Genomic DNA, 11,789 nt, shown 5'->3' on the forward strand with positions numbered 1-11,789 from the left:
TCAGCAAAACTCTCTCCCTCTGGCTGCTGTGTGTCCTTCTCTGCTCTCTCCAGGCTGGTTCACCCACACCCTCTTCACACCTGTTTCCCTGCACCCCTCTGCTCACCTCAGCTTCCCTATTAACCAATGAGCAGCCAGCAGGCTGCAGCCACGCCCACACCATCTCTCCACCCAGAAACATCACATTTAAGAAATACACAACATGAAGTACACAAATAAACAGTTGAATACACAAAATGAAATACATCAAACATTCAAATAAACTTTTACATGTTGTACCTTTTTTAACAAACCAAAATAAAGGTATTTAAATCACCTTTTAATATATTTTAAACTATTTATCCCACTACCAGGGACATATATTTATCAATGTTTTAATATGTATTAATATTTTCCACTGGGCTACATATATGATATGTATATGTATATAAACACATATAATATGTATAACATGTGTATATTTGAGCTTGACAACAAGAGCGAACCCTGAGGCCCATCTAGTAATATTATAACATGTTACAGCTTCGCTAAACTTGCAGGATATTTAACTAGCAGGCGTGGAAACACCAGTTAATGAATGAACTCTGATCAATCATTTTCAACTCTAAATCTGCTGAAAACGAGCCGCAGAGTCACTGGTGCTGATGATGAAACACAACAACAGGCGTGATTCCACCAAACATCTGGCGGTAAAACGTGAGGCGCTCATGGCGGACGAGCTCAGATATAGAGAAGACACTAGTGATCGTCTGCTGGCTGAATATTGACACTCAAACTCTGAAAATCACCATTAAAATCCCAGCAAATGGTGAAAAGAAACATGTTGCTCACAGTTTCATCTCTGCCTACATGATGACGTATTAAATGAACACGGTGGTTTGACGTTCTCTCATGTTCACCTGGAACCATCATGACCCTGAATTCAAGCCCAATTCACACAACAATGTTTTCAAGTGAAAGCGGAAAACGTTTTGGTGTTTTCACTTTACAATTGTGTCGTGTCGCCACGGCAACGTTTTGAGAACGATGTCCGTTTATACGGAAACGGCAGAAACGCTGGAAATGACGCATGTTAGCATGACAGGCCACAAGGTGGTGCTGTTGGTTGTTTCTGTAATGAAACTACGTGTGTGTGTGTGTGTGTGTGTGTGTGTGTGTGTGTGTGTGTGTGTGTGTGTGTGTGTGTGTGTGTGTGTGTGTGTGTGTGTGTGTGTGTGTGTGTGTGTGTGTGTGTGTGTGTGTGTGAGAAACTGAGACACACAAAAGACGACCACAGGGAGATTAATCGATTATTGATCGCCCTCCTCGTCCGACCAAGGAACATTTTGTTAGTTTGATTTGTCGACAAAAAACCACAAATCATAATCAGAAGCCAAAAAACTGGTCTTTTTCTCATTTGAGCCAGAAAATAAAAAAATGAGAATTGATGTTTTTGTTTTCTGGATTTCGGACAAAAATCGGAAAAGGTGGAAATCAACGTTGTCTTTGATGGGCGGGGCTTCAACGCCTCTTTTGTTGATGATTGGTTCATGTTTGCCTGAACTTTTCACAGTAAAAGTCCACATTAACACAACACACTGTTATGGGGGTGGACGGAGGCTCAAGTGCAGGAAGCAGCCAGGAAACACATTCAATGTTCTTTATCTTTTATTTATGTGTTAATTTGAGCAGTAAACATTCTGCTCACAAGGAGTGGGCTGAAGCAAGAAGCTTCTGAGCGCCGACCCCCAAACTCAGAGCAACAAAAAGTACATTTCACACTAGTGTAGAAAGAACAAAACAAACACATCAACAAAAAAGAACCTCCCACATTTCAAACGAACATATCAACGCACGCACGCACGCACGCACGCACACACACACACACACACACACACACACACACACACACACACACACACACACACACACACACACACACACACACACACACACACACACACACACACACACACACACACACACACACACACACACACACACACACACACACAAGTTGATCCTACTTCTCCCCCTAATGCATTTCTTCTTCTCTGTATGTTTCAAAAGTCTTTTGTTTGTATTTGTATTTGACCAGGTTGATGTTTGGACATTGTTTCTACTCCGTCTCCAATTTGTTCCAATATTATACAGGGTTGTCGACAAGAGTCTAAATAAATGTACTTTTTCATTTGGACAATTAGTTTTTGAAAGATAACAAAGCGCAGCTGTAATGTGTGGTTCATAAATAATCAAGTACAGTTTGAATAAGAAAAGCTGTTTTGTTCTTTCCTAAACTGACCTGTATAGATCATTTTAAAGTGACTTTTCAGTTCAAAACAGGTGAAAAGTATCGCGCTTCCCTCTCATTAGCCAACACTTTCCATCTGTCATCACTGATCGGATCACACAGTATGTTCTAAGACTGTATTAAACGCTTTGTTGTAAAGAAATAACGGATTTTTCGTTGGAAAGTTGTTGTCATTTTAACTTCGATGAGGGCGCCGCCATATTGGCAGCGTTGTTTACACCGGAAACGGAAACACGTCATCGCATGCTCGCTTTTCCACCAGCAGGTGTCACTGTGACACTGCTGGGAAGTATTTAAAGCGCTATTTCCACACATGACTATTCACCTTATTCCGCCCCGCCCACTTTTACTTCTGTCCCACACTTCCGTTTGAAACGCACTTCCTGTTACAGCGAAATCGCATTCGTTTCAGCGGAGAACTACTGGGAAGACTTGCATCTAAAATATCATATAAGGGAGGTTATTTTGCGCCAAATGTGCTCTGATCATGTACACCAACGAGTAAACGATGCATTGCTTCTGTTGATAGTTTGAAAATGACTTTGAGGTGTTTCTAGAGCCCGTTTGCCTTCTGTGTCTCAGTACGGAGCTCCTCTTCACTGAGGAGAGCAAAGAGCAACAATCTGGAGGATTCTTCAGTGTGGAAACACAATATTCCATATAGAGTGACTTTATTACAGACTACAGTCTAAATCAGAGTGTGTCCAGTGCTACATGCTGTCATTATCGTGCCGCAGCGCGGAGTTGGCAGTGTTTACAAGACGACAGGCTAACGTTGCTAACAAGTTAGCTTCCAGCCGGTCTAGCGATTCTTAAGCCGCGTCTTGCTTAGGAAATTAAGGCATCTGTTAAACAAACCCAGTGAGTAAAAAGTACCCAAAACATGCTTTGTAAAGATATGCAGCATGTCCATGTCGGGAAATATTTAGCTGCTGCAGGAACAGAAATAACCATAAAGCTATTTGCTATTAGCAGACACAACAAAATCAATATGAAATAGCAGATTAATACAAAAAGGCCAATGGAGTAGCAGGGTTAGGGTTAGATTTTAATGAATGCTCACTACATCACCTTAGGCCCAGACATTTGATGATGATAATGTAGTCTAGTCTATTCTAAAACTGAGAACAGTAAAGCATGAATGTAAAAACTAAAGCACAGCTACTTTATCTCTTATTATACTTTCTGTTGCACCAATAGTCTGTTATATTGTATTTCCATTTGTAAAACTGTGTTTTTCTGACTCTGCTAATGACTTGTCTTTCACTGTGTGTCACAGAAACATGGAGAGAACGACATGGGAAGAGACCACACATGCACTGAGGAGCTCAGGAGGAACTTTAATGTACAAATAAACAAATAAACAAAGCCTACACTGGCCTACTTCTCCTCCATGATGTCGAACCACAGAGATGTAATCTTGCTGACTTGTGACTGTGACACATGAAATCTTTCAGCAAGGTCGTCCTGCAGCAAATGTAGGCGGAGCTTCATCAGTGACATGAAGATGTGATCACGAGCGTCCATCTGAAAGGAATTTTTGAAATCTTTTGTCAGCTGATCAGCCAAAAAACCAAAACGTTCCAAGGGCAAACCAGTGTACAGCAGGCTTCAGTGATCAGAGCGTAGGAGTTGTCTGTACAGTTCGTACTTCTGTACTTCTAAAAGGTATCTGACCAATCGTGTGAAGAAGGGGAACTGGGGATGTATAAAAGACGTGATACAGAGCAGTCGGGGCCTTCTTCACCTTAATCTAGGGTGCATGCTGTGGGTTTGCTCGGAAGAACGGACCCAGCTCGTATTCTGCAACCTCTGCTATATGCATTTTGTATTCTCTTGCTTGTGTGATCAATAAATTCACTCTGGAGGAATCAACTCTGTTTCTGCCTCTCCTGGATCAACGGACACGCGGAATTCATGGGAACACGGGAACGAATTCCAACATCAGCCAGCGTGTGTCCTCTCAAACATGAAGGTGTTTTCAACTCATGGCAGCTTTCACTGCAGCTGGCGTCAGTTTGGAAACAATCCAAGGGAAGACACAGCGCCATGACAAGTCCAGATTATTTCATGCCTGAGAGAAGCTCATGACAACAAGACAACAGCTCCATCTTCTGCTGTGCAAAGTACAAGCTGCTGCCTCTGATGCGTTCTCCTGGAGCGCCCCCTGCTGGGAACCATGCTACATGTTCGTCATGTGCTGGGAAGTCCGGAATAAAGAACAATGTCAAAAAGAAAAGCTCTGAATGATGTGCGTCTGCAGGCTGTACGCTCTTGTAATGTCAGATGAATGATCCAAACTTTGTCCCCAAAAGAACCACATTTTGTTACTTTCCACCAAATAACGATGAAAATCAAGTACAGGAATATGTCCAAGGCTTAAAATAGACTAATATAAGCAGACAAATGATTTATTCTGCCCTTGTTTGTTGCCGTGGTAAACTTGGCAGATAGCTAACAGGGATCTCCAATAAACACCGAGTCAGCAGGTGCGTTTTGGGATGTTTACTGACGATACACTGTGAAACTGCAATACAAAGATAAAAAATAAAATGTTACAGGTTGTTTGGCTTTGTTCTTTAACACAACAATGATCAGACATAACACAAACACTCATAAACAAATTAAATTCTTGAATAACTAACCACAAAAAATAATTAGCGATTAGCTTAATGCTAACATTGCATTGAAAACGCCATTGACAAGCTAACGCATTAGCCTCGCTCCGTTTTTAAAGTTTTCCCACACAAATATGAAGTGTTTCTGAGTCTTCAACAGGCAAGCTCCACACAAGAACAATCAATACTCACAGACATATGTGCCTTCCAGGGTACAGCTGAGAAACCATGAATGAGTATACAATGAAAACAACAGCTTCACTCAAAGCTCCGTGTTTGTGGAGAAAAAACTACGGTAGGTCTGAAGGGACACACAGCACAACGGAGTTCACAATGCCTCTGTTCTCTTAAAGGGGCGGCACATGATTAAATCAACCAAAACACAGCAAACACTGATTACAGAGAGGCGTCATGGAGTCACGGGAAAGACGACATTTGTTTGATCATTTTATCTATTTTCTAAGCAATTTTACTTTTCTTTCTTGACATTTTAAGTTTGTATTCCCCTCACTTTTGGAAATTGTAGTCATTTTAGCATTTCCTTTTTTAAATGTCTTTGTGTTTTATTTATTCGACCTTTTTAAAAATCCCAGCGATAAAAGTCATTTTGGAAATGATTCAACTACTTGTGGCTCCAAAGCTGCAGTTATAAAACTGAGAGGAGGAGGAGGAGGAGGTACCTGTCTCCTCCTTCTGCCACTGAAATAGGAAGTTATTCAGACAAACCTTCAGCTTTCTACGGAGTTCACCTGGAGTCTGTCACGTACTGGTGAGTTTCTACAAGCACACTGAATTCAAAGTCCACCAACTTTCAAGTAGAATAGAAAAGTACAAACTGTAAAGTCGCTCCGGTGGAAACTGAGGTTAGTTTCTAACTCATCGACAGAAACTTTACAAAGAATTTGTAAGGAGTTGTGAGGTTTATCAACAGAGACAATCACGACAACTTAAAGTGTGAGTGAAGCAGAGACTGATAGGAGTTTATGACGTTTGAGAAAATCCTGTTATTTACCGCTTAAATCGTGTTATTGACGATTAAATGTGATTGTGGTGCGCAGCTTCAGTAAAACCGAAAGTAAAAAGCGCTGCGTCTCAAATGTGGAAAAACAGGAAGTGTCAATGTGATCATACTTTAAGATGTCAGCAAAGTGTTTATAAAAGAAGACATTGCGCCTTAAGAACGATTTTATGTGGCGGATTACATAATAAAGAAGTGGAAAGACATTCTTATTAGTATTGTCTTTAATTTATAGGATAGCATGTCAATGCAATGTAATAAATTAGAAATCAATACGAAAACAAAATCAGAGTACAATATAAATACGCACACCCCAAAATAAAGATGATGTCAATAGGTGAATACGTAATATTAATATTTATAGTAATAGATAATAAGTAGAACAAACATTTCAAATATCCAGAGTTTGCACACAGTAAATTACAGACTATATACGAAACCAAATATAATAACGCTATACAGAGCAATATAAAGTACCTTATCTTTATATATATATGTATATATATATGCGTGTGTGTGTGTGTGTGTATATATATATATAGTAGAGAAAAAGAAAAGAATATATATATATATATATTACTGTTGATGATGGCCTAACGTTTGCACAGGCTGAACGACGTAACAGATACATGTTTATGAGGCATGTGTAATATAAAATTTATTTTTTTCTGATGCATATTATAGATATAGACATATTCAGTACAACTTTATTGACATTACAGTGAATTGTTGATAAGCAGTAAACTGCAATTTAATATTGCATGTTCGAATGCTACGTTATGGAGTAACAACAACAATAACAACAACAATAATAATAATTAATAACAACAACAATAATAATAGCTTCACAATTGAATCAATGTCAGCTTTTCTAGTTCAAGATTTAATAGTAATAATTCGTTTTAATAATTTTATTGAAGATGTTTTTTTCTTCTAGGTTTTGTGGCGCCCTCTAGAGACCATGACACGCTTTGCATTAACTTTGCCTCATGGGCCATTTGGCTCTGCAACTTCTAGACTGGATCATGTGCATGCTGACTATGTGGGCTAATTTCCTAGTATTTCCAGACCTTCCTTTTCTATCGGGACCTTTGTATGTTTACTGTCTTGTTCTGAAGGCTCAAGTAGAATAGAATCTAAATCAGGCCTATTCAACTGGCGGCCCACGGGCCAACTCCGGCCCGCGGATGACATCAGACCGGCCGCAGATCAGTTCTGTTGACTTTTTTTTATTTATTAAAAAAAAGAAAGACATTTTAAATACATTACAGTCATTCCAATGTGCTTTTATAGAGAAAATAGAAAAGCCCAACATATCCACATGAGCAGCAGGTGTGTTTGTGACGGTGGAAAGAAAAACTCCCCCAACAAGGAGAAACTTTGTAGAAACCAGAGTCAGAGGTGGAGGAATTCTGTGGACCGGTGGGGGTGAAAGGATAGAGGAGAGGAGAGGAGAGGAGAGGAGAGGAGAGGAGAGGAGAGGAGAGGAGAGGAGAGGAGAGGAGAAGAGAGGATAGAGGAGAGGAGAGGAGAGGAGAGGATAGAGGAGAGGAGAGGAGAGGAGAGGAGAGGAGAGGAGAGGAGAGGAGAGGAGAGGATAGAGGAGAGGAGAGGATAGAGGAGAGGAGAGGAGGAGGAGGAGAGGAGAGGAGAGGAGAGGAGAGGAGAGGAGAGGAGAGGAGAAGAGAAGAGAAGAGAAGAGAAGAGAAGAGAAGAGAAGAGAAGAGAAGAGAAGAGAGGAGAGGAGAGGAGAGGAGAGGAGAGGAGAGGAGAGGAGAGGAGAGGAGAGGAGAGGAGAGAGAGAAGAGAGGATAGAGGAGAGGAGAGGAGAGGAGAGGAGAGGAGAGGAGAGGAGAGGAGAGGAGAGGAGAGGAAAGACAGAGAAAGACTTGGTGGGGAGAAACATACAATACCCTTGTTAGTGCTACATACATTTATTTTCTTCTTTTTAATAATACAATAATCACAGTGATCTAAATATTTTCCAACTGCCATGAGATTAAACCAGCCTGAGCAGCAACAGAGCAAAAACCAAAATAATCACAATAATTATAACAAAAGCAAAAACAAAAGGACATAAAACAAAGGGAAAAAAGAAAAAAAAGGAAAAGAGAAAAACGGAACGAAACAAAAAAGACAAAATAAAAAGCCGTGGTATTAAATCTGTTCGATAAACAGCTTTTGTTGTCAGATGCTCAACATTTTCAGTTACTGTGTGACATGAAATCCATTGGCAAGTTCAGCTAATCTTTCAATTCTGATCGTCTGTTTGCTCTCTTCTGTGGATTGTTGAAAGAAATTACAAGTAGAGATGTCAGAATTTACAACATTATACAGAAAGACATACATCATCTTTCAGATGTTTCAAATATGTGTTTATGGGGCTGAAACAGCCTTTGTTCCAAAACAAAAACACTATGATGTGTATAAAGTCAGTGATTTGTACTTTTTGCCATGTACCAAAATAAAAGACTTTTGAATGTGGCAGAGCATCGTGTCAGGTTGAGATCAGGAATAATAGCTCAGGGAATTGTCCGGCCCCCGGGGCCTTAGCTTTCTGAAAATGTGGCCCTCCCAAAAATAGAGTTGAATAGTCCTGATCTAAATGATTTATCCTGGAGGGAATTTTCTTTATAAGATGAAATGTTGTTTTAGGCATAATTTATAGAAAGCCACTACAAGAAGGCCAAAGAACCACATGTACAATGATGCATCAATCTTTCAATCAACTCTTGTCTTTTGTCGTCAGGGTGTGAAGATGTCTGCTGCCAGTCCAGATCACTTCCTGTGCTCCATCTGTCTGGACGTGTTCACTCATCCAGTCTCCACACCATGTGGACACAACTTCTGCAACCAGTGCATCACTAAACACTGGAACTCCAAGGTCATATGTGACTGTCCCCTGTGTCAAGAGGTTTTCTACAAGAGACCTCAGCTGAGGGTCAACACTTTGCTCTCGGAGGTTCTTGCTCAGTTCAGACATGAAGCTGAACACAAAGCCAGCAGCAGCTCAGAGCAACAAGCTGCCAAACCAGGACAAGTTCCCTGTGACGTCTGCACTGGAACCAAAGTGAAGGCCCTCAAGTCCTGCCTGGTGTGCCTGGTCTCCTACTGTCAGACTCACCTGGAGCCTCACCTGACAGTGTCAGTCCTGAAGAAACATCAGCTGGTGGAGCCTGTGGAGAACCTGGAAGGCAGGATGTGTCCAAAGCACCAGAAACCTCTGGAGCTGTTCTGTAAGAGCGAGCAGACGTGTGTCTGCATGATGTGCAGTGTTTTAGAGCACAAGACTCACCAGGTTGTTCCTCTGAGTGAAGAATGTGAAGGGAAGAAGACGGAGCTGAGGAAGACTGAGGCTGAAATGCAGCAGATGGTCCAGAAGAGACGAGTGAAGATCAAGGAGATCAAAGAGTGTCTGAAGAAGAGTCAAGCTGCTGCAGACAGAGAGAAAGCAGAAGGTGTTGAGGTGTTCACTGCTCTGATGCAGCGTGTTGAGAGAGATCTGAAGCAGATGATGGAGAGAATGGAAGAGGAAGAGAAAGCCAGAGAGAAACAGGCTGAAGGTCTCATCAAACATCTGGAAGAGGAGATCAGTGAGCTGATGAAGAGGAGCTCAGAGGTGGAGCAGCTCCTTCACTCTGAAGACCACCTCCACCTCCTCCAAGGCTTCTCCTCCCTGAAAGCTGCTCCACCCACCCAGGACTGGACGGAGGTCAGCATCCCTCCATCATCCTATGAGGGGACTGTGGTGAGAGCTGTGGCTCAGCTGGAGGAGACTCTCAGCAAAGACATGAAGAAGAAGGTGTTTGATCCTGAGCTGAAGAGGAAGCAGCAGTTTGCAGTGGATGTGACTCTTGATCCTGATACAGCTCATCCTCATCTCATCCTGTCTGATGATGGAAAACAAGTGAGTCATGGTGACGTGTGGAAGGAGCTTCCAGACAACCCAGAGAGATTTTCTTTTTATATTAATGTTTTAGGAAAACAGAGTTTCTCTTCAGGTAAATTTTACTTTGAGGTTCAGGTTAAAGGAAAGACTGAGTGGGATTTAGGAGTGAGCAAAGAGTCCATCACCAGGAAGGGATTGTTCACACTGAGACCTGATGAAGATTTCTGGACAATATACTTGATAAATGGAAATGAGTACTGGGTTCGTAAAGAGCCTTCAGTTCGTCTCTCTCTGAGGTTTGCTCCTGAGAAGGTGGGGGTGTTTGTGGATTATGAGGAGGGTCTGGTCTCTTTTTATGACGTAGAAGCTGCAGCTCTGATCACCTCCTTCACTGGCTGCTGCTTCACTGACAAACTCCTCCCAATCTTCAGTCCCGGGTTTAATGATGGTGGTAAAAACTCTGCACCTCTGATCATCTGTCCTGTCAATCAAACTGTCTGATCAGTTTTCATCATGAAACGTCACCAACAATGAACAAAGTGGTGAGAAAGTGACGATTCACTGTGATCCATGGTGAACAACTCTAGGATTTCACTGAGCAGCAGTTTGTACCTAAAGAAACGTTCTGACAGTTTGTCCCAAACAAGTAAAGATCTGATGGAAGAGGAAACTGAGCAGTCAGATTCATGACATGTTTGACTCAATCAGGAAATTGTTCATGTGTTTGTTTTAGAGCTTCATGAGCAGGAATCTTTCAGTCTGTGTGTCTTCAAGCTGCAGAGTCACAACATGAACACACACGTTTTTCTCTGCAGCTTCAAAGCTTCTTAACGACATTTAATGTGAAGATTTTACAATCAAAAGTAACAGCTGGATGGAACAAGTATAAAAAAACCTTTTTATTAAAGTTTTCATTTATGTAGGATGATTAACACGGTGTGTTCAAATGAACGGGTTGAAAGGTAGGAGGTTTGTCCCACACAGTGTAAATTGAAGAGAATCAAAAAACAGCATCAGCAATAAAGTGTAACGGCTCTGTGAGGATCAGTGCAAACTACATCCTGATCACACGTCATTTGTGAGGGTTTTGCCTGTAAATTGCTGAATGTTTGAAAACATAGACTTCAGCTCATGAATATAGACTCGCTTGGATCCCCTGGATTCCTCCTGAGTTTTTCCTCCATGGAAACATTATGGTTGGTGAAAGTTTTCTATTTTATGCATCCCCCTAATGCATTTCTTCTTCTCTGTATGTTTCAAAAGTCTTTTGTTTGTATTTGTATTTGACCAGGTTGATGTTTGGACATTGTTTCTACTCCGTCTCCAATTTGTTCCACAATTGTTCACCTTTAACTGTCGGATTAAAACTTTTCAGGGTTGTGTTTATGTTTCTGAGTCCTAAAGTTGAATTCCTGACGTATTTCATAACGACCAGTACGATCTGGAACCTTCTTTGTATTTGTCTTGGTAACGATCTGTAACTTGCTTTATAGAACATCTGTACTTTATAGAACATCTGTACTTTATACAACATCTGTACTTTATAGAACATCTGTACTGCTTGGAACTCCACAATGTCATTAAACTTCATGATCTTTGGTTTTAAAAATAATGACTTTGTGTGGTCCAGAAACCTTTATGAATTAATGGAATAGCTCTTTTTGTAACATTACTATTGGTTTTACTGTGTTTTTATAAGTACTACCCCAAACCACAGTACAATAATATAAATAGGGCAAAATCAGAGAACAGTATAAGGTGTGTAAAGCTTTGATATTTAAAATGTGCTTTGCTTTTGCTATTATTGCAATGTTTCTTGAAATTTTCGTAGATCTATATTTAATGTGAGATTTCCAAGTAATTCTATCATCTATAAAAACTCCAAGGAATGTGATTTCATGCACCCGCTCTATAACAACACCCTCTATCTGAACTGCTTCCTGCCAATTGGAATTACTGTTGCCGAATATCATC

At 40.8% G+C, this 11,789-nt stretch overlaps 1 protein-coding gene across 1 annotated transcript; it reads left to right on the forward strand.

The window, feature by feature from the left end:
- Nucleotides 1–8,684: 8,684 nt before the first annotated feature.
- Nucleotides 8,685–11,177, forward strand: LOC308138912 (E3 ubiquitin-protein ligase TRIM21-like; the record flags this gene model as incomplete). The annotated part of the gene is made up of 1 exon (XM_080521218.1): nucleotides 8,685–11,177. One exon carries the CDS (start codon nucleotides 8,685–8,687, stop codon nucleotides 10,314–10,316), a length of 1,632 nt encoding a protein of 543 aa, XP_080377344.1. The 3' UTR covers nucleotides 10,317–11,177.
- Nucleotides 11,178–11,789: the final 612 nt, after the last annotated feature.

Source organism: Blennius ocellaris (genome assembly GCF_963422515.1).
Source record: "Blennius ocellaris genome assembly, contig: SUPER_13_unloc_2, whole genome shotgun sequence".
Classification (NCBI taxonomy): Eukaryota; Metazoa; Chordata; class Actinopteri; order Blenniiformes; family Blenniidae; genus Blennius; species Blennius ocellaris.